General features: G+C 44.6%; 1 protein-coding gene across 2 annotated transcripts in view; it reads right to left on the bottom strand.

The window, feature by feature from the left end:
• The window catches only part of TET3 (tet methylcytosine dioxygenase 3), a 101,218-nt gene that overhangs the window by 29,216 nt on the left and 48,151 nt on the right, over positions 1–23,851 (bottom strand). Inside the window, exon 4 of one of the 2 annotated variants that reach the window (XM_045549892.1) lies at positions 16,633–18,772. In XM_045549892.1, the coding sequence (XP_045405848.1) occupies positions 16,633–18,772 (2,140 nt within the window). The remainder of the gene's footprint in view (positions 1–16,632; positions 18,773–23,851) is intronic. The other variant, XM_045549891.1, reaches the window with a different exon arrangement.

Raw genomic sequence — 23,851 nt, 5'->3', positions numbered from 1 at the left:
ATACATAGATCAACCTTGAAAACATTATGCTAAGCGAAACAAGCCAGACACAAAAGGACAAATACTGTATGATTCCACTGATTATGAAGTATCTAGAAGAGATGAATTCACAGAGACAGAAAGTAGATTAGAGGTTATCAGGGGCTGGGAGGAGTAGGAAATGGGGAGTTATTGCTTAACAGGTACAGAGTTTCTGTTTAGGGTCATGAAAGTTCTGGAAATAGTGGTAACAACTGCACAATATTGTGAATGTAATTAATGCCACATAACTGTATGTGTAAATATGATTTAAGTGGCAAATTTTATGTTATATATATTTAACCACAATTTTTTTAAAAAAGGACATAAGTACTGATACATGCTACAATGTGGATGAACCTTGAAAACACTGTTAAGTGAAAGACATCAGATACAAAAAGGTCACATGTTATGTCTCCATTCATATGTAATATCCAGAATAGGTAAATCTATAAAAATAGAAAGCATCGATGGGGGAGAGTGACATCACCAGGCTCCACCCCCAAACTTGACCAGTGTTAAATAAAAAAAATAATAATAATGAAAATAAATAGAAAGCTGATTGGTGGTCGCCAGAGGCTGGGGAGAGGGGAGGGGGAGGATGGAATGGGGAGCAATTGCTTATGGGTAAGCAGGATTTTACCGGAGTGATGAAAATGTTTTAGGACTAGAGAGATGGTTGTACAACATTGTGAATATACTAAATGCTACTGAATTGTTCACTTTAAAAGAATTTTGTTATGTAAAGTCATATCAATTTTTTAAAAAAGAACAAGCCATTCATGTAATAACATGGATGAATTTTAAATGAATTTTTCTAAGTGAAAGAAATCAGACCCAAAAGGGTATGTAACGGTAACTTTGGAAAACAATGTTTTGGCTGGATACTATCAGGCTAAAAGCAAAAAGAACTATGCACACACAGTAGTATATCTACTATACTACAGTTGGTAAGTTTGTTTCATGTCTAGGAGACATGACAATTAAATGTAATGTAGAATCCTACATTGGGTGCTATAACCAGCAGTCCCCAACCTTTTTAGTACGAGGGGCCAGTTTCACGGAAGAAAATTTTTCCATGACCAGGAAGGGAGAGGTGGGGCAGAGCTCAGGCGGTGATAGGAGCAATGGTGGAGCAGAGCTCTGTGGCCCCGTCCCTAACAGGCCACAGACCAGTACCGGTCTGAGGCCTAGGGGTTGGGGACCGCAGCTATAACAAAAGAAGGACCATCACTGGAAAAACAGATGAAATCCAAAGTCTGTAATTAATAGCATTTTACCAACATTAATTTCTTAGTTTTAAATATGTCACAATTATGTAAGACATTTACAGTAGGGGAAGGTATATAAAGGCTGTACAGGAACTCTACACCAACTCTGCAACTCTCGTATAAATGTAAAATACTTCAAAATAAAAAGTATTAAGAAAGTAAAAAACAACAAAAAAAAAAATCAAACAAACAAAAAACCAGGCAGTGAGTCATAATTTGCTGATCCTGTCCTAAAAATCTTGGTCACATACATCAAAACACACATAGAAAAGTCAAGAGTCATTACCTCTGGGAGATGGGAGAGGAACGTGATTAGGAAGGGGATACAGGGGATGCCTGGGCAGCTGGAAATGGCCTATTTCTTGATCTAGGTGACGGTTACAAAGGTGTGCATTTAATAAAATTTCATCAACTTGTACACGTTTTGGTACTTTCTTATGTATAGAAATCACAAATTTTAATACATTAAAAAATTAATTTCATACCTATTATATGCAAATCATTATGCTCAGCTTTATGGGGGATACAAGACAGGATAATACCAGATTGTTGCCTTTAAATATTAATAGTATATGATCTAGCTGGGTAGACAAGTCCCACACATTAAGAAGATACCTGACGACATTTCACATCACTGGGAAAGATTAAATCTTCAGTGCATGGTGTTAGGACAACTAGGGAAAAACCTTTGATCCATACTTAATATTTTACCCCCAAAATCCACTCCAAATGGTTGAAAGATTTAAATACAAAAATTATACAAGTTATACAAAAATTATACCAATTAAATTATACAAGGAAAAAATGGAAGAGTTTTTAAAAATAATCATGGAGTAGGGAAGGTGGTCTCTAAGTATAACATGAAAATCAGAAGCTGCCTCCCGCCCCAAAATAAAGAAAACTGGCCAGATAAGGCAGCTCACGCCTATATTTCCAACACTTTGGAAGGCTAAGGCAAGAGTATCGTTTGAGCCCAGAAGTTAGAGACCAGCCTGGGCAATATGGCGAGACCCTATCTCTACAAAAAATTTAAAAAACTTAGCAGGGCTAGTGGTGCACACCTGTAGTCTCAGCTACTCGGGAGGCTGAGGTGGGAGGATTGCCTGAGCACAGGATTTCAAGGCTGCAGTGAGCTACGATAGAGCCACTACACTCCAGCCTGGGTGACACAGTGAGACCCTGTCTCTAAAAACAACAAAACAAAAAACAAAACCCTGATAAATTTAACTAAAGAAAACTTTGCAGTAGTAACTATCAAAAGTCAAGCTGAAAGACAAACATCACACTGGGGAGAGACATCTGGAACTCATATGAGTCAAAAGGGTATTAATACATTAAGAGCTACTATAGCTAAATAAGGTCAATAACACAAAAGAAAAACGAAAGACGGATAAATCATTCTTAGATAAATGCAAATGGCTCAAACATACATAAGGCTACAGTAAGATGCCATTTTTCCCCCTGTAAGAGGAGTTACCATCAAAAAGTCTGATAACTCATCGTGTTGGTGAGGGAACAGGAAAAAGGGCTGTATAGAAAGCAATTTAGCAACATATTAAAATTACAAGTGCAAAATTTGCTTCACTAGCAATTCCACAGAGTTTCCAATTTTTCAAAGAATTTATTTCTAGGAATTTGGTTATATTTGCATACATATATTATACATATATAAGAATACTCATTGCATCACTGTAATGGGAAAATATCAGAAATAACCTCAAGACTAGTTAAAAACATTATGGCACATTCATCTATATTATTAAGCAGCTGTCAAAATGTATTAAGCAGCTTCAGGTTTGCTCACAGAAAATGACCTCTAAAATATTTTAAGTGGGGGGAAAACCCCCCATGCATAATATGCTATAGTTAGTGTACACAACCATACACATTTGTATATACACACAAGCAAAAAGGTGTCTATATACATCATTACCAACGCTAAAAATAGCAGAATAAGAAGAGCAAGTTTAAACTGAGTTCAGTTGTGTTCTGATTTAAAAAACAAAAAATGGTAAGCGATGGTGTTTGTAGTCCAGCAGAGGCACTGAGCACAGCTGTTTACCACTCAGAGCTTGCACTCACGGAGACTCCTCATCCTCCCTCCTGTCCTGGGTCGGCTTGCCTGAATTGTTACCATAGTCTCCCGACAGTTGGTTTCAACCCTCCTAAGTCATCCGACCCAATGCCACCAGTATATTTCCCAAAGAGAAATCTGCTCACACCACTTCCCACTGATGATTCCACACCAGAGAGAAGACAGAATCCAAATTCCAGAGCACAGTCCACAGGCCCCCACCATGCCACCTCTGCACACCTCCCTGCCCGGCATCCTGCTCCAGCCACCACAGGCTGCTGCCGCCTAACCACTCAGTATCCGTGTCTTTAAACACATTTTCTCATTGACAGCAGTGCATTCCTGTATTTCTCCCTTTGGAAAAACTCATCTCTTAAGGCCTAATTTAAATGTCGCCTTTTCTTTGAAGCCCTATTGGACATTCTCAGGCCCGTTTTCCCTCTGGACTCCTACAGCACATTGTACACAATAGCAACATCAAGGCCTGTATCATAATCATTATTAATGTGACACAGAAGAACAAACACAGATCTTGCAGACAGAGACCTAGGCAACTATGACTAGTTACCTTTGCAACCTCTCTAATTCTAATGCCCTTTTTGTGTAAAATACATAAAAAGGGCTTAGGGTCATATCTGGCACATAATAAGAACTCTATAGGCAGCTATTGTCCAGGCTGTGCCAAACATATTGCATGACTGTGGGCAAGTTACACAACCTTTATGAACCTTAACGTAGTTAAAATAATGTTTACATATAATAGAATTGCTGAGGATTAGAGGAGATGTACCAGTGCTTAAACATTTCATGAATTAATGAATATTTTCAACCAAAGAGTTAAAAACCACTTGCTCCAAATATACATTATTTTGAACCATGAAAGAGACGATTACAGAAGGATATGTGTGAAGATGGGGGCGAGGAGGAAGGGGGGGGCAAGTGCAGTGGGGAGGGAGAGAATATGAGAATGTGGGTGTCGGAGGTAGGGTCTGAGGCTCCTTATAGGTGCACTAGGAGACCACGTGGCACACAGAAAATAGAACATAAGAATACGCCAGAAGTTCTGGGCTCTGTTCCAGTTTCTATTGTCTGGAGAAAATTTAAAGTAACAAATTGACTGCAGGGTCCTACAATGGAACTGGAACATAATGTAGCTCTCAGTGACCACCTTCTGTCCCAAATCTGAAAAACTCAAAACTGTACATGGCAGAGAAAGGGCAGAGAAAAGAGATTTTCAAGAAGATGCAAACTGAGTCTTAGCAACCCCATCCTGGCAGCTGGGAAAGAAGATATGAAGATCAAACCAAGCCAACCTGGAAACTGGCTGGTCGGGTTTCTCAAGGAAGGCCACTAAAACACAAACAGCAGACACGGCTCTAAGCGCCAAACAAAACCAAAGCCACTATAAGCAGTTTACAAGGCAGCCCAAGGAGTTTCTTTAAAGCATTGTTTCTTTTAATTATAATACATCCCTTTCCCTGAGTATATGTCTACATGGGGGAGAAGATATTCAATGGGAAGAAATTTGACTTACAAAGTATGCTTAGTTATAAAATTACTGCATAAGTACAAATTTAATTATCCTCATATAAATGTTTACATATAATATATATTCTTATGTTATATATAAAAATATACACACAATCATTCCCAGTTTCTTGTTATGTAAATGTCTTATTTTCATACAGTTTTTGCTTTACATATTCAATATTTTTATATATAGTACTTAAAGGTTCCTGAGCTAGGAACTAAAACAGTAAGCCCAAGAGAAAGGAGATACAAGTATAAAAATCAAAGTAGTAAAAACCTGTATTGTTAAGTTTTAATTATAAGTATCACTATGTACTCGGGTTCTGTTCACTGACAGAACATAAAAGCAATGACATTCTGGTAGCTATAAGAACCCCTAGCTCTCTGATTTTGATTTCTAAATACCATTATCCACTAAAAGGAACCAGGTGGTCTTGGAGTGAAATGATTAATTCAAGTTCTAAGGCAGGAAAAGTACAATGGATGCCCTGGACATCTTGTACAAAAAGCAAAGGATGATTAGGGGTTGGGTTTGTCCAAAGAGCAAAGAAACTAGTCCGAAGGGGCTTCCCACTAGCCAAATTTGGGACAATCTGAGCAAAAAGAATGACCGTAACTAAAACAAATTAAGTATATAAATGTTCATGAGTCCATAAAGATATTTTAAAAAGAGAAAGAAAGGGAGGAAAAAAAGACAAACTCTCCTTTACCACCACTGGAGGTGACTGTTTCATTTGTTGTACTATGCATGATTTTATTAGGTAGCATTAAAAGAAAAACCCTGTCACTTAAACCATGACAATACTATACATATCACTTACATTTTTCTTCTTATACTTATTGGAAAAACTTTCAGACTTGTTTAGACAGACTTACCATATATACATAAAAAGAAAACTATAAGTTGAACACAGTAAACGGGTTGTTGCTTTACAGTACCATTAACCCTTGAACAACACAGGGGTTAGGAGCGCCAGTCGAAAATATGCATATCACTTTTGACTTCCCCAAAGCTTAACTCCTAATATCCTGTTGATGGGATGCCTTATCAATAACCTAATCAACACATGAATAGACTAGTTCTACATACAGTTTATGCATTCATGATACATCTAACTTTTTCTTAATTTTTGATATTTTTAGGCTATGTCATTCATCTTTGAGTTTTTTCAAATTGTTGCCAATCTCAAAAAAATGTTCCAATATATTTACCGAAAAAAATCTGCATGTAAGTGGACCCGCACAGTTCAAACTCCTGTTGTGCAAGGGCCAATGGTATATGGAATGTGTTTACTTCACCAACCACAAACTTTGGCTTTGCTAAAGTCAAATTCATGCCCAAAAGCTTAGTCTCCATTTCTTGCATACACAATAATTTTTTGTTTCAATGCTGAATCATACTGTACTCCCCCTGCCCCCAACACGGGGTCTCGCTCTGTTACCCAGGTTAGAGTGCAATGGTCTGATTACAGATAGTTCTCTGTAGCCTCGAAGTCCTGGGCTCAATGAACCCTCCCCCCCAAGCTAGTACTACAGGCATATTTTTAAAATGTGAAATGTGAAAAGCTATGACCAAATTTATGTGTGTACAGGTGTCATAACAGCTGCCTGGCCACCAACTAGTTTAAGACACCATTGATTATAAGCCATATCCTGACTTTAGAAATCTGAAAAAAAAAAAAAAATTTTTTTCTTTTTTTTTCGAGACAGAGTCTCACCCGGGCTAGCGTGCCATGGCATCAGCCTAGGTCACAGCAACCTCAAACTCCTGGGCTCAAGTGATCCTCCTGCCTTAGCCTCCCGACTACATCCAGGCACCACCATGCCTGGCTAATCTTTTCTATATATTTTTAGTTGTCCAGCTAATTTCTTTCTATTTTTAGTAGAGACGGGATCTCGCTCTTGCTCAGGCTGGTCTGGAACTCCTGAGCTCAAATGATCAACCCGCCTTGGCCTCCCAGAGTGCTAGGATTACAGGCGTGAGCCACCGTGCCCAGCCTTGAAAGATTTTTTTTTTTTTTTTTTTAAAGCTACACAGACTGGCCGGGCAATCATTATTTGTCAAATTTTGCTCATTTTTCCTGGGACATGATAATTCCTTTTTTCATTTCAGAAAAGTTTTCTGTCTTTGTTACCTTTGTTCAGTTTGTTCCATGCTCTTTGCTGGGAACACCAATGACTATTCCCAGTATTCCCAACAGAACAAATCCGTGTGTAGGATCCCTACTGTCTCTCTCCTGTGTCCCTCTCCCCCTGGCCCATGCTCCACTCTGATTATGGGCATTTCTACGTTTTTTTTTCCTGTTTCAGAGTGATCTTTTGAGCCTGTCCCTCCTTCCTCATTGATTTGCTTTTTCTGTAACTCTGATTCTGCTTTTTCCAGCTTCTAATGCACTTTTAAGTGCTTTGTGATGGCACAGTTCTTCTGGAATTTAATCCGGAACTCTTGTGACTTTCTTATAACTTCAGCACCTCATCTTTCACTTCTGATGTCACAGTGAACATTTTCTTCAACTTCCCAGCAGGTATAAACCAGTTTTTTAAACAATTCTTGTATTATCTTGAGTAAATTTTCCTAGTAAATGTTATATTAATCCCTCCACTTCGTCCATAGAATTTAAATGTGCACCATGTTGGATTTTTTTGTTTGTTTGTTAATCATTCTTTTGATGCGGGAAGTTTATCTCTGGTTTCTCCCACTTGGCATAACTGACATTTAGGACTGGATACTTCTGTTGTGGGGCTGTCGCATGTGTTGTAGGAGGATTAAGCAGCATCTCTGGCTTCTAGATGCCAGTAGTACCACACCTGTTATGACAACCAAAAGTGTCCTCAGACATTGCCAAATATCCCCCAGGAGGAGAGAGACCAAATACCCTCTAGTCGAAAGCCACTGGTCTAGACTCACTTGCTCAAAAATAGAGGAGAATCTCCTTACTCCTGTTTACCTGGACACTGCTCAAATTCTTCCCTTAGAAATTAAGCTAGAGAATTGGATGTTGTGGAGGTTTCAATTATTAGTTTAACAGCAGTGTGTAAGGGGACAGGAGGAATCAGGGCTGGTTGTGGACAGTTGCAACTGGGAAATTTCATCTCCAAAAGCACTCTGCTTGTTGGAGCCAACGTTTCTAAATTTGTGTGTTTGTGTGTTGAGAGTTGGGTTGTACTCTGTCCTGATGGGGACAGACACTCTAGGATTTTGGTTCATTCCCTCAAAAGGGACTGAGCTGGTCACTCTGATAAGACATTCAGTTAAAATAAAGCCCCACAGTTGGCAGGATTTTTGTTTGGTGGTTCAGCAAATATTTTTTCTCTGCACAATGGCCTTTGTTTGGTGCTGTTGGCCCTCAGCTACAAAGCTGGCTCCTAGGATATGGTTTCCCATCTCTCCAGCCAACCATTCTCAGCTCAAACCTATCCCCATGAGAAGCTGGAGCAAAGGGGGAAAGTGACCTACTTGCACTCCCCATGCATGGCTCCAGGGTGGTCTCCAGTCTATATCTCCAAGTTGCAGGGTCCCTGTGGGCCTCCACTACTGTTTTTCTCAACACTGGGAGTTGTATTCCCTAGTGTCATCTTTTACTTTAATACAGCTTGATCTTAAGCTGGCAGACAGCCTTGGAATTCATGGTTTAAGATGGGGGCTAATCCCAAATTTCAGTTGATGAAACTTTCCCTTCTAGCTTTGTTTCTTTTGGTTCCTTTCACCAGGTTTCAGGAAAGGAGTGTTTTGCTACATTGCTGTTAAGTCACCATTTTTCCTTTTAGTCCTCAGGGTAATATTTCTTCCTTCCCCATAAAGGTAAAGTGGCATAGCAGGGAAATGGCTCAACTCCTCTTAAAGAAAAACCTGTTTTATGTCTCGCTTTGATCAGTGAGAGAAGTGGTGAAGTTTTTTTTCTAAAATACAAAGTAGAAAGCTCTAGGGGAGAACTCAGGAGAGCAAAATTCAATTTTTGAGAACGCGCTAGTTATATGGCTCTAGGTATTTTTCTTAACCCTGTGCACTTAATTTTATACTCATTAAAATAGAAAAATATGCTCTGTTCCACTTCTATACTATGCTGGGGAGAGAGAATGAAATGTATCCTTTCTGTAATCAGAAAGAGATACTAAACACAAGAAAGTAATCATTGCTACCTAACGGAAAGAGGGATCCTCAATTTCTTTTCTTTTCCTTTGAGACAGGGTCTCGCTCTGTCCCCCAGGTAGAGGGCAGAGGCGTCATCATAGCTCACTGCGACCTCCATCTCCTGGGCTCCAGCCGGGATCCTTAATTTCTAAATGAACCCTCCACCTTTCCCTCACTCTCCACACACGGACTAAGGTGTCCACGCTTTCCCAGTGGGGAAAGTGCTACATGGAAGCACAACTGAGACATTTCTTCTCTCTTGACACTGGTACAGAGAGACGGTTGATAACTGGCGCACAATACACAGATGTCAAACTACACATGGTGTATCTATCTTCTCTTCCCAAACACTCCTATATAGTGCCTCAGTGTTAGTCCAGTTCCTGTTGTTTATAACACTACCGCAATTGGGGAATTTATGAAGGAAAGGAATTTATTTCTTTTACAGAGTTATAGAGACTGAGAAAGCCAAGGTTATGGGGCACATCTGGCAAGGGTCTTCTTGTTGGTGAGGACTCTGCAGAGTCCCGAGGTTGTACAGGGCATGACATGGTGAGGGTGCTGAGCGTGCTAGCTCAGGTCTCTCTTCCTCTTCATATGAAGCTACCAGTTCTACTCCCGTGATAACCCATTAATCCATTCATGAGGGTAGAGCCATCATCACCCAAGCACCTCTTAAAGGTCCCACACCTCCCAGTACTGCCACACTGGGAATTAAGTTTCCACACGAGTTTCAGAAGGGACAAACATTCAAACCTTAGCACTCATTTTCCTGATGTAACTTTAGTGGACTTAAAGCTGAGCAGTGTCAGATTGTATAGCTAATCAGATCCCACTTCCATGACAGTCAATAATTGACTGCTAGCACGATGCCTCCTGATAGTCACAAACCCACAGCAGTGGGCAGTAGATGGTTAGGCCCTTCGCTGGATCAGGTGTGCCAGATGAATTTTTTAACACTAAAATCTCAGGTCAGCTGCCTGTGAGCCCACGGGCAGCAGGCTGGGACTGCTGGTGATAGACATAAATACAACAGGCACCTTCACAGTCGACAAAGATTAAAGGTAAGGAGATCGTGCCTAAACCCATCCGACATCTTCGTGGAGTCTGAATGTAGTGGTAGAATAAAGCTGACCAGCTAACCAAAAAGTATGTAGGGTACTCGCTATATGCTCAGCACCAGTCTAGATGCTTTAGAAATACAATATGCAGTCCCTGTTCTTAAGGAATCTGGGATTTAATTGCAAAGACTAGTGCACATAGAATAATTAAAGGGGAAAAAAAAACGAATCCAGCTTTAAATTTTGACCCTTCTTCAGCACTGATGCTGTTAGCTCTCCCAACCCTGAGACTACTGGTACTTTAACCTACCCCACCCTCAATTTCTTCCACACCTCCTTCATAGCTTCCCGGTTGAGCTCCTCTCCCCTAAGTGTCAGCATCCTCCCTTGTGAGGCTGCTTCTCCACCTACATATTCAGCCTGGTGAAACGACGATGATTGAAAATCTCAACTACCATCGGTTTGCCAAAGAACCTCCAATTCACAGATTCAACCAGACAGACGCCACTAGGTCCCACAGATGTCTCAAGGTCTAGATGTCCAGACTTGTTCCTCTCCTGGTATTTCTAATCCTGGCGAATGGCAGCACCGCCCACCCAGCCGCCCAACCTGGAAGTCAAGACTTGCCTGTGACTGCTCCTTCCCCCTTACTCCTACATCCAGCTGGTCACTGAAGCAGGCAATTCTCTTTCCTATTCTTTCTCTTATCCACCCCCTCCCTTCCTACTCGAGGTCACTCTTAATTCAAGCACTCATTATTTCTTGCCTGAACTACACACCTGAGCCCGCAAACTGGTTTCTCTGGCTTTGGTATCATCCCCTCTTTCCCTGAAACTCTCCTCTCCAGCCACTCCCGATCGTTCACCTTACATAGCAGTCACATGTTAATCTATTAAACTTCTATTTATCCTTTAAAACTCAATCAGATGTCACCTCCTCCAGAAAGTTCTGATATCCTCCTACTCGGGGTCAGATTCCCCACCTTTACATTGGTATCCAAATATTTTATTGTCTCCAAAATTATTTAAAAGATATGAAGGTTCTCTTTATCTCAAGCTGAATGCGGGGTGGAGTGTGATTTCTCATAAAAATAGCAACTGCAGGAAACAGACTTCACATGATTATACACGGAGATAAGTTTGCAACCCCCATTCAGGACACTGGTCCCTATACAAGTTACCTGGTGGATACTGCTATCAGCCACATTCACTGGACAATACCACTCCCTCGCCAAGACTTTCACCGTGCTGCACGCAAAGGAGGTATTTTCCTTGTGGCCACTTCTTTAGGGTGAGATAATCGACTGGTTAAAAACACAGCGTTTCTATGGAGGCACCTAATCTCTTGGCTTTGCTGTGATTTAGTCTCTGAAGCTTCCTGTGGGCTACTCCCCAGAGACATCAGGACAACACTTAAAAACTAACACAGACTGCTTCCTCATCTGCAAAATGACTACATCTCAAAGGATGCTTCTTTTCCCGCTAAAAAGTCATTTGGATTCTTTCTCTGTCCTAAACTGGCTCCTCTTGGGAATTTCCCCATTACTGAAAATAGACAAAATACACAAGGGCCCTAGCCAACAGCCTCTGCAGCTCATTGTCCTGTCTCTGACGACACTGTTACAGGACGGTTAGGTGCATCTCCAAAGTGCGCTTCAAAATATTAGAAATATATCCACACCCACACATCCCCTGCAATAATTCAATAGATTAATAGAAATTCAATTTGTGTTAAAGTTTCTCACACTGTAATATCATGCTGCCTTTTGGAGGAAGGCATTTCCTTTCTTCTACATTTACTTCCTTGAATCTTCAAGGGGTGCCCTTCATTCTAGTATTTCAAGATGCAGAAAACAAATCCATAAGAATCCCAGCCAGACCTTCAGAAACCCATAATTTTTATATAAAGGTAAAACAGTGCTCTTGCTGTTGGGGTTTTGGTTACCTGGTGATGCCTACATTGGTCAAAATTGCTTATTTGGCAAAAATTACCAAATAACTTGAATAGATTCCCTTTGCTATAAGGATGTTTTATGCTTTTATAAAGTTGTTCCTGGCCGGGCACGGTGGCTCACGTCTGTAATCCTAGCACTCTGGGAGGCCAAGGCGGGTGGATCGCTCGAGGTCAGGAGTTCGAGACCAGCCTGAGCAAGAGCAAGACCCCGTCTCTACTAAAAATAGAAAGAAATTATCTGGCCAACTAAAAATATATAGAAAAAAATTAGCCTGGCATGGTGGCACATGCCTGTAGTCCCAGCTACTGGGGAGGCTGAGGCAGTAGGATTGCTTGAGCCCAGGAGTTTGAGGTTGCTGTGAGCTAGGCTGACGCCACGGCACTCACTCTAGCCCGGGCAACAGAGCGAGACTCTGTCTCAAAAAAAAAAAAAAAAAAGTTCCTATAGTTTATTATCAACTGTTTATTATTAGCTGCACTTAATGGAGTCTCCAAATTTCACTGTCACTTCTATGGAAAATTCTTCTTTATAGTAATCTGCAATCTGCCCCTCTCTACGCACTGCTGGTGAGGGATGAGTTTCTGGAATATGGGATTGTCCCATCTGGCAATAATCCCACAGTGAGCACCTTTATTTCTAAGCCTTGTTCTGAGGCCAAATCCACAAAGACAAATTCTACTATGCCAGCTGATTGATGAAGACAATTCTGGAAAACAGGATGCTTTTACTAACACGAACCCCAGGCCCTCCGGAAACTGCTGCAGAGCAGATCCCTCGTTCTTTGGTTCTCTTCATTCTACTACCACTGTTTTAGTAAGGACTTGTTTCTCAACAACCCGTTTCAATCACAATATGGCATGGTGGTTAAGAGTCAAACTGCCTAGGTTCAAATCTCACTCTCACTGTTTGTATGGCCTTGGTAAATTACCCAATCCAACTTCTGTTTCCTCATCATTAAAGTGGAGCCACTGACAGTGCTCAGCTCACCTAGCTGTTAAGAGGATTAAATGAGGTGGTGACTAAAGTACTTGGCACAATGCCCTGAACAGAGCAAGTGTTTCATAAATACCATTATTATTATTGTTCTCAACAGCTTCCTAACTGGTCTCCTGCCACAAGATTATCACCCTCCATCATCCCTCTTCCATGCTACTTCTGGAGTGTATTTTCAAAAATCATTCTTGATTATAAAGTACATATTTCATTGTACAAAATTCAGAAAACATAAAGGAAAAGTCCCCCATAGTCTGACTATAGAGACAACCACTGTTGGTATATTTCCTTCCAGTCTTTTTCTAATTTTTTTAAACCTGAGATGATCATTTATATGTTTGTTTCTGCAGGTTTCACCTAAGTATTTTTCTATAATTTAACATCTAACAACACAATGTAGGTTTGGTTCTCCTTGTTTGAAATCAGATACAAATATTTAATTTATTTATTTCTTCAGACAGGGTCTTGCTCTGTTGCCTGAGCTGGAGTGCAGTGGTGTGATCATAGCTCACAGCAACCTCAAACTCCTGGGCTCAAGTGATCCTCCTGCCTCAGCCTTCCAAGTAGCTGGGACTATAGGCGTGGGCCACCATGCCCACTTTTGGGTTTTGTAGAGATGGGGTCTCACTATGTTGCCCAGGCTGGCCTCAAGTGATCCTCCTGCCTCAGCCTCCCAAAATGTTAGGGATTACAGGCATGAGACTCTACACCCACCCCAAATATTTTATTTATATTAAATACAAATAAAATACAAATTGAAGCAATGAATGACTGGCAGCAACGGGAACCTCTGCTCCCCTATCTCCTGCCCCACCCCCTGTCTATTAAGGCAACAGCTGCCAATGATACCATTTCTGGGTTTCTCTGATGTGCAGTCTACTGCCTATACTTTTGCTCACTGGCTTCAAGCTGAGATGTGTCCTCGCTGGTGGGGCTCCTCAGGTCCAAGGAATGCAGGAGAACCGTGCGGTTTCAGGCCCACCCCTGGGACACAACCCTTCCTGCAAACTTGCTCCTTGCTGCTGTGTTTATGTATTCTTTTGGAATGGCTGCTTTCTCGCCTCTCCCCATCTGTGTTTGCTGCATTTCTCAAAACACAGCAAATGCCTGTAATCCTAGCACTCTGGGAGGCCGAGGCGGGAGGATTGCTTGAGCTCAGGAGTTCAAGACCAGCCTGAGCAAAATCGAGACCCCGTCTCTACTAAAAATAGAAAGAAATTATCTGGCCAACTAAAAATATATATAGAAAAAATTAGCCGGGCATGGTGGCGCATGCCTGTAGTCCCAGCTACTCGGGAGGCTGAGGCAGAAGGACTGCCTGAGCCCAGAAGTTTGAGGTTGCTGTGAACTAGGCTGATGCACAGCAAAGAACAAGAGTTTCCTAAATAAAACATTACTCCCCTATGATGACAACCTAACCTGGTGTTGCCAAAGGGCACGCTTACAATTTAGCCACTTCTCTTCCACGTGACAGCACAGGCCTCAGAAGTGGAGGCCCTCAGCAGACACTTGTCCCGTGAACCTCTTAATTTTTATCCTTATTGGTAGTTACACTGGCTAGGTAATCAATAAATGACTAACAAAGGAACAGTCAACATTTTTTCCTTTACAAAGCGTATGTTTTTCCTCCTTTTTTCTTGCCTTACTGGACTTGAAAGGCTTGATACCAGCTAACACTCTCACAGTCCTTACCATGTGCCCGACATGGTTCCAAGTGCTTTACAAAAATTAACTAATTTAATCCTCACAACAGCCCTGGTCAGGTAGGTACTTTATCATTTGCATTTCACGCATGAGGAAATGGAGACATTCACAGGTTAAGCGATGGAGTTGGAATGCAAATAGGAAAACTAGTGTGATCAAATGTAATATCCATATAACTGAATTCAATAATTAAAATAAGGATCAACCATAACTTAAGCACTAGGTAAGACTATTTCCTACTTTGGAGAAGGAAAAACGACTAACAAGGCAATAAACACAGGCTGGTGGGACAGGCACACACAAACACAGAGAAGAAGGCAAAGGCAGGGGGCCCAATTCCTACGATCAGAACAAGCTTGCCCCATGTACGGGGGGATTAGGGGCCCTCAAGGGCATACCGTTATTGGTCATATCTAAGAATGAACAGGGTGAGTGGGAGCCACAATTGCAGAACATGTCTTTGAGCATTCAGTAGGACCGTCCACACCTGCTCACCTCCAGACAGAAGCACAGGGGCCAATTTTTCCTTATTCCCCAAGTAACTCCTTGTCACCAACCCCTCTGCCTTATACCCCAGGGCTCTGGGATGGCTGCAGTGGGCAGAACAGCCCAGCTCCTTCCCACTGACTGGGATACAACATCCAACAAATCACACGATTTACGTGATTTTACATATTTTAACAAGTAGAGAAGACTAGTTAGGAAATGGACCTTTTCCTAAGATCCATTTAGGTATCATAAAATCACAAAAGTTCAGTATGTTCATTACCAGCATCAATGTGTTTTCCCGTCAGCATCTGAAATGCACCTATCTTTTAGAATGTCCCATAACCCCACAAACAGCAGGGCACAGGAGCTGAGGGTGGGCCTGGGGTTACCGCTACATCAGTGACCTCCTCCGAGACAGGACACGCACGGAGCCCCCTGCCCTGCTCTCATTCCAGAAGGCAAGGTTTAGACACTGACTGGGCTCCTCAGCACTCCTACCCACAACACAGCTTCCACCACTACCTGCCACTAACTATGTCACTATTACACTAACCTGTAATTCTGACCCCGATCCAGTCTCTCAGCCACTTCAAACTCAGGTCATCCAAAAGGAACTCACCATCTCTCCTCCAAGTCTGTGTTCTCAGGGGACACCACCACCCAAGCAGAGACCCAAGCTGTTCCCCTCCCCTCCTCCACAGGCCCTCCCCGCAAGAGACCTTCCAGCTTTCACTCTTCTAAGCCAGGCCCTTGTCACTTCTTGCCTGGCTCACGATACCTTTCAGACAGTTTCCCCACCAATTTTTCCTCCCCAGCACAAGCCAGAAGAGTCTTTCAAAAGCACAAGGTGAGAGGGCATCACTTGCTTTAAAACCTTCAGGAGCTCACTATTACACTTGTGGGGTCAAGTCAAACTCCTGACCTTGGCTGCCTGGGCCCTGTGCCATCTGGCCCCTGCCTACCCCATGACCTCAAGCCACCTTTTCTTCATCCCCACACATACCCATCTGCTTTTGCTCTTGCCAGACCAAGAACTGTCCAAATAAGTCCCACCCTCCCCCAGCCACAAAGCTGATGCCTGAGCTATTCCCTCTTCCTAGAATGTGCCCTTTCTACCTGAGGGTCCTGCGGGACTCAGCACAAGCACCACCTCCTACAGGAGGTCACTCACGATGCCTTCAACTCGAATGCACCAGTCCCCACCTCTACTGAGGTGCCACACACCACACGGTATCACATCAGTTTCCTTCAATGTCTTTTCCACTAGCCTGTGAACTCATTTCTGTGTTCCTAGGACCCAGTGTGGCGGCTGGCACACAGTAAATGGTTACCAAATGAAACAGCCTAGAAATCTAAGCCCACCAGGTCACAGCCCTTTGCCTTCCCTGACACCCAGGTGGACTTACCAACACAATCGCAGGTGGGGAACTCAGCCTGGGCTCTCTTGGCAGGTGTGTCCAGCAGACTCTTGGTGGGTGTGTCCAGGTACTTAAGAGGTGACTCCAAGAAGCCACTGAGAGTGGGTGTGAGTGGGTTCTCGGCCTTGGTGGGTGTGGTCTCCTGGCCTCCCTCCTCCGAGTGGAAGCAGGTAGTTGAGAGCACAGTCACAGCCCCTGAAGATTCGATCTTGATTTGCTTGGGGGAGCGGGTAGCAAAAGGGCTCTCGGGGGCTGGGAGGCATGTTGGCTGGTTCTCAGGGTCCTGAATGGGTACAGAAGGGGGGCCAGGAAGCCCAAAGCTATCCCCGAATTCAGCCTCAAACTGCCGGATGAGCTCTTCCAGCTTGTCATCGGCAGGGGGGAGAGGACCAGTGGAGCCTGGCTGCAGGGTTGCCATGGGGCTGGGAGACCTCATTTCCTGAGTAGGGGGCAGCAGGCTGTCCCCGGAGGGACTAGGTGCAAATAGCGCAAGAGAAGGTTCTGGGGGCAGGGGGACAGCAGAGCCCTGTGAGGCAGGGAGAGGGGCAGGTGGAGGTGCCTGCGCTTCCTCAGAGGCTGTGGACCTTAGCCCTTCCAGGTCGATCTGCCGGAGAGGCAGGAAGAGGGGCTGCGCTTCCCGCGGCCTAGACTTCTTGATCTGAATGGGCTTTCGGACACTGGGCTTCATCCCAGGGGCAGCTTTCTCCATTCCCATAGGCCCCCCAGTTGGTGCCAGGGGCTTCTTCTTCTTTTCCTTGGGTGGTCTGTCTGGAGGCCGCGGGGCAGCCGAGCTTGGTGGGGCCCACCAGCCAGGAGCGGGAGGCTCCAAGGGTCGGGGGAAGGAGGTGTCGTGGGCCCGCTCTAGGAAGAGACTGCGCTTATGGTGGAGGTGCTGCTGCAGGGCGGTCTGGGCCTTCTGGTGGGTGTCGGGCTCTGGGGCCTCCCTCTGGAGAACAGGGGATGGAGCTGGGGCAGGGGCTGGGGCTGGGGCTGGGGAGGAAGAGGGCACCTCAACTTTGACCTTGGGTTTGGTGGGCAGGGCCTCAGGCCGCTTGAATACTGACTGAATGTAATCACTGGCGCTGCCCAACAACTGCTCCAGTTCAGCCATGGGGTCTGGGCTTGGGCGGGGCATGGGCCAGGAGTTCCGAGGGGTTGCTGGCCGGGTATCGGCGCCCCAGGCTTCAGGAAACTCAGTCCTAGGAGTTGCTGGAGGGAAGGCAGGGCTATCAGGAGCAAAAGATGCATGCTCTTCAGGGGGAGCCACAGGCCACGAGGGCGCCCGGAGGTAAGACTGGGGAGATCTGAAAGGGGCGGGAGGGGACAAGGCCTCAGGAAGGGGACAAGAAGCCTGGGAGGTGGAATGAGAAGGCTGGGGGAGGGCGGAAGAGAGTTGTGTGAGGGCCTCAATGGCGATGGCTGTCTGCAGACTGATGTTTTTCTCCTTGGCAATACTCAGGGCACTCTGGGACAGGGGCAGGCCCTCCGGGGGAGGTATCTGGGGGACCTCGGAGCTGCGGAGTGGCCCTGTGCTTGGTGCTGGGAGGCCAGCCTCACCAGGAGGCAGAGGCCCTGGGAGTCTGGGCCGCTCTTCCCCTCCTTCCATGACCACAGACTTGATCTTCCCCTCCAGCCACTCGAGGTAGTCAGGGCATTCTGGGCCATCACAGTTGCAGTTGGGTGGTTTCATGCCATGCCGCGCGAGGGCCAGGGCCGTCTGTAGTGTGTCAAGGTCTTCGCAGCCAGCAGAGCAGCCCTCGGGCCCTGACTGGGGTCCCCCGCTGTTGTTCCCAGCCTCACGACTCATCTCACGGTTGAAGGTTTCATAGAGCCGGGTGCTAAGGGCCCCGTAAGAGGACACAGCTTCGGCCACAGCCGAAAAGGCCACCAGATCGTGGGCATCTTCCAGGCGAGCAGTGTGAGCTGGGCCTGGGGCAGCCTCCCAGTCAGGCTTCTGGTCTACCCGCCAAGGACCCCCAGCCCCCAGCAGACTGGGTCCAGCGGGCTCTCTAGCACCATTGACCGGCGCCCCTGAGGCGCTTAGCTGCCGGGAGTCCCCATGGTACACTGGCCCTGAGTCCATCTGACCTGGAACAGGTCCATCAACTGGGCTGAGCTCTGAGCCTGTCTAAAGAGAGAGGGGGGAAAAAAAGGAAAAAAATGAACCACACTATTTGAAAAGCATTTCCCTGCTTCACACCACTCAGATGCACATCTAAACCTGGCTTTTCTCGTAAATCCTCTCTCTGGCACTTCTGGAACCTCAGTTCATCTTCCCGTGCCTCCGCTCCCTAGCTAGCCTCACCAGCAGAAATGGAAGACGATCTTTAAGATCTCCTTAAAGAGAAGATCCTCATGCGGAATTCTCAGTGTTGCTCAGACCATTTCAGAGCCTCAGATCAATCACACCGACGAGGCTTCCCTGATACCAAGGACACAAATAAGATCCTTAACTCAAAATGACCAAAGTCACACTAGGACCATGTTTATTTCATTTTTTGTCAAGAGGGAAAGAAAGCTGACCAAGCTAATCACGTGCTGTAAGTGTGAAGTGTGTGTGCACAGGGGTAGGAGGAAAGTGGCTTTGATTAACAAATTCAGCCTGGACCAGGGGTCAGCCACAGCTTCCTGCTGGAAAGAACCCACAGTTCTTTCCTCTCTCTTAGTGTCCTCACTTAAGCCCAGACTGAGCTCAGAGAGCTGGCGAAAGACCACATCCCTGCACGACCCCAGGCCTGAGGGAGACACCGAGGACCTGACACAGTGTGCATTTAGTCCCACGCTGAGCCAGTCCTGCCAATGACAAGCGAGTTACTGCTCAAAGAAAGACCAGGCCTCTCCCAAGCCGAGGAGCCACCATCATACACCAAGTCCACAAGGAGGGAAGGCATGAGAGGAAGAGGGCCAGGAGGCCCCAGCCCAGCAAGTTAAAAACTAATACAAAGATGTGAAATTGAGTTTGCAGGTTCATCCCTCAAGAAAGGAAAGCTCTGAGACCAGCCTGGGCAATAGCAAGACCCCGTCTCTACAAAAAATAGAAAAATTGGCTGGGCGTGGTGGTGCACACCTGCAGTCCCAGCTACTCAGGAGACTGAGAAAGGAAAATTGCTTGAGCCCAGGAGTTTGCGGTTGCAGTGAGCTATGATGACACCCCGCCACTCTAGCCTGGGCAACAGAGTGAGACCCTGTCTCAAACAAACAAAAGAAAAGGAAAGAAAAGCTCTTCCTTACTGTAGAATGCCAAGGAAAAAACAGACGGAATGACAGATTTAGACAGTCATCAGTGGTAGCAGGTAAAAGCTGGATGAAGTACAGGATCTATGCCAGGTCTCAAAGCACCTCCGAGAAAATTACTTAATTATAATACAATAATAACTTTATAGTAGAGAAACCTTAGGGACACCACCTTAACCAAATGACCAAAGTTATCACCATCACCAATACTGGGACAAACCCACATCATGTACCTCTTGACACGAGACACTGAGGACTTGATGCCACTCACAGAACTCCTGCCAAGATGTATAACCTGAATCTAATCGTGAGGAAACATGAGATAAACTCAAACTGAAGGGCATTCTAGAAAGTATTTGGATTGTTCTTTTCAAAATTTCAAAGTCAAGACAGACAGACAATCTCTTTCAGCTTACACAAGACCAAAAAGACAGAACAGCTAAACTCGTGTTCATGGGTTAGATCGTAAGCCTGGGAGAAAACAGCAATAAAGTACATTAGTGGGACATATATGAAATTTGAATATGGATGTGGATAAGATAAAATTCTGACCTGGATCATTACACTATGTAAGAAGATGTCCTTGTTCTTAGGACACACATGGAAGTATTTAGGGGTAAAAGGGCACAGTAAAGACAGTCCCCGACTTAGGATGGTTCAACTGAAGATTTTTGACTTTATGATGATGTGAAAACAATACACATTCAGTAGAAATAGTACTTGATTTTTAAGTTTTTTTCTTTTCCAAGGCCAGCCATACACGGTAGGATACTCTCGTGACGCAGGGCAGCGGAAGTGAGCCACAGCTCCCAGGCAGCCACGCGACCACAAGGGTAAACCACTGACACTCTACAGTGCACCGTGTTGCCAGTATGTTTTGGATGTTGTGTTTTGTGTTTTCCCATCCCATCATGTCTATAAAATGCCCATTTTCAACTTATGATATTTGCAATTTATGATGGGTTTCTTGGGATGCAACTCCAAAAGTAGAGAAGCATTTGTACTTTCAACTTCTCTATAAGTTTTAAAATTCTGTCAAAATAAAAGGCTAAAAAAGAAATTAGTCCTTTAAGTAGAACATAAAACGTTTTAAGCAGATGGCTACAATGATGCTAGTCCCAAGACTGTCAGACGTGGCCATCACAGGCTTCAAAGTAGTGCGAGGAAGCTGGGATTTGGGGTCAGCCCTGTGCGAGGTGAGCAGAGGCCCCAGCCTGTAGTCCCTGCCTCATCCATGTCACTGACCCCATTCTGGTCACAAAGGACCCTCACACTTTTCTAACAGACCATGTTCTCTGATGTCATTGACCTCTGTACATGTGGTCCTCATTGCCCGGAATGCCCTTCCCAGCCTCTTACAGGGGCCTCTCTGGAGTATCCGTCAAGCATCAGCTCATTGTCACCTCCCTCCCCTACCCTCATAGCAAATTACCTGTGGCTCCCTCCCCCAGGTTCCCATGACACCTCTATTAGCACTTACCACATGCCACTACTATAATCTGTTCAAGCAGCTGCCTCCCCTACCAAAAGGGAGCTCCTGCCAGGCAAGGTCCAAACAGTAATGGCTTCTGTGCCTCCTGCCCATAGTTGGCGCACAGTAACATACTCTCAGGTGAATGAAAGGCCTCCCATCCCCCACTAGCCATGGACTATGCCAGCCTTTCCTTGACCTTGGTGGAAGACTACCTTTCAGAAGTCTAGGAATGTGGTCGATCACTTAACACTCCCTCTTCCTTCTTTCTTAGAAAACTAATGTAACAACCTTTCTGTAACAAAGGTTACGGAATCTAAAATGGTCAGATTTTACATGCTTATGTATAAAAGAAGGATCATGCACAACGAAGAAGAAACATGAGAGTAGCATAGATTTACAAAAACAGTGTCAGGAAGACTAATGCTACATGAGCTGAGGCTTCCCCAAAATGGTCAAGACAACTAAAAGGGATTTTTAAAGTTATTTTTGGTGCATGAATAAGAACAAGGAAGGGATAGGCTGGCTCTTGTGTCTCTGAATTCCCTGGGAAGGAAAATAGTTTGGGGACCAAAAAGACAAGAAAGGCAAAAGTAGACACAGGAGATATGTGAAGCCAGCACTGGTGGGAGGATTTTAAGAAACTCTAAATTCCAGTTTCTCAACTAAGGGATCCTACTGCTACATTTCTCAACAACTGCCAGTGATCCTGGAGGAAACTTGCCAACAAGAAAAGGTGCCAACAGGCAAGAGAAGGGCAAGTGTCCTTCCCAATCTTGAGTCCACTGAGTTGAGGACGGCCCCAGGTACGGTTGCTGAATGGGGAACTAGAGGAACCACATGGAGGCAGGTTCCACAGAAGGCCAAGACCAGTCAGCATCCAACCCATCCCACTGCTGTGTCATGTGGTCACTGGACCAGCCCATGGGGAGATACGATGGCCAATGGGTCACCAAGCCGAAGGCTTTGGACCAAATCTGCCACAGATCTGTTTTACTTGGTCTATGCAGTATTCACGTTTTTATTTGTTTTGCCAACATTTAAAAATCAAATTCCACATGAAACCCAGATTTGCTTGAAGGTACACACTTCTACCTGACAAACTTGGAACTTGAGCAGTGGCTTCCACAGAATACAGCTGCTCCAGCTCAGCCCAGCTTCACCACTCCACACTGCCTTCCTGAAACCAAGGCCATTGTGGGGATTACTTATTAATTGCCTGAATTAATTATCACTTCATTCACTTGTGTTACCTGCCAAGCCCCTGTAGGCTTTTGGGTTTGCAACTAGGGCTGTAGATGTTCAAGTTTCACAAGGTCTGCCATGACCCCTTTGAGGCCAGCGACAGAAGTACAGGCTGGGAGGGCTGGCTCAGCAGGGTTGAATGACCATGCCCAAAGGTGCAAGTGGAGTATCGGCTGGGGGAAGGGTCTGTAGTGGTCTGCCACAGAACTGTCCTGTGCAACATATTTACCAATAATGATGGAGAAGGCACACTTATTAAATAGGCATATTTTGAAAATAGGAGGGATAATATGTTGAGTGACAGGACCAGATGCCAAAAGGGCAACAGGCTGGAGAGGAAAAAATCTAAGAGAGTAGATAGGGTCCTAAGTCCATGCTACTTAGGCCCCGAACCAGATCTGTGCAAAATTAAAGATGGGAGGAGGCCGGGCGCGGTGGCTCATGCCTGTTATCCTAGCACTCTGGGAGGCCGAGGCGGGTGGATCGCTCAAGGTCAGGAGTTCGAGACCAGCCGGAGCAAGAGCGAAACCCCGTCTCTACTAAAAATAGAAAGAAATTATCTGGACAACTAAAAATATATATATAGAAAAAAAATAGCCGGGCAGGGTGGCGCATGCCTGTAGTCCCAGCTACTCGGGAGGCTGAGGCAGTAGGATAGCTTAAGCCTAGGAGTCTGAGGTTGCTGTGAGGTAGGCTGACGCCACGGCACTCACTCTAGCCCGGGCAACAGAGCGAGACTCTGTCCCAAAAAAAAAAAAAAAAAAAAAAGATGGGAGAAGCACATAACAGCAGCAGCAGTTACACATAAAAATGTCTTGGGAATCAGGAGGGTAAAACACTGAGAGCTAAATGATAACATACTCAATATGTGATATGGCAGCTTCAGGGGCTTTTATAACCCATAGGTTTTTCCAAATTTTTGACTACAATCCCCAGTAAGAAATACATTTTACACTGTGATCTATTATGTACTTATATATGACAAGTTTTGCAAAATAATACTTCCTCTTACTAGACACACTAATGTATCTTTCTTCTTTTCTTTCTTTTTTTAATGCAGGTTACAACTTTCCTAGTCCACTAACGGGTCCTGACCCACAACGTGATACACACAGCTGTGATCTGGCCTGATCAGGCCCCTTAGCACGGGCAATATCTGCCCCCTTCTCAAGAAGACAAAACCCAAGGTCTTTAAAACATCTGAAGGGAAAAGAATTAGACTTGTTCTGAGTGGCCTTAGGGGTGGAATTAGAAAAT

The sequence above is a fragment of the Lemur catta genome, chromosome 4 (assembly GCF_020740605.2).
Source record: "Lemur catta isolate mLemCat1 chromosome 4, mLemCat1.pri, whole genome shotgun sequence".
Classification (NCBI taxonomy): Eukaryota; Metazoa; Chordata; class Mammalia; order Primates; family Lemuridae; genus Lemur; species Lemur catta.
The sequence above is the reverse complement of the archived record's forward strand: the minus strand, read 5'-3'. Positions and strand labels throughout refer to the sequence as shown.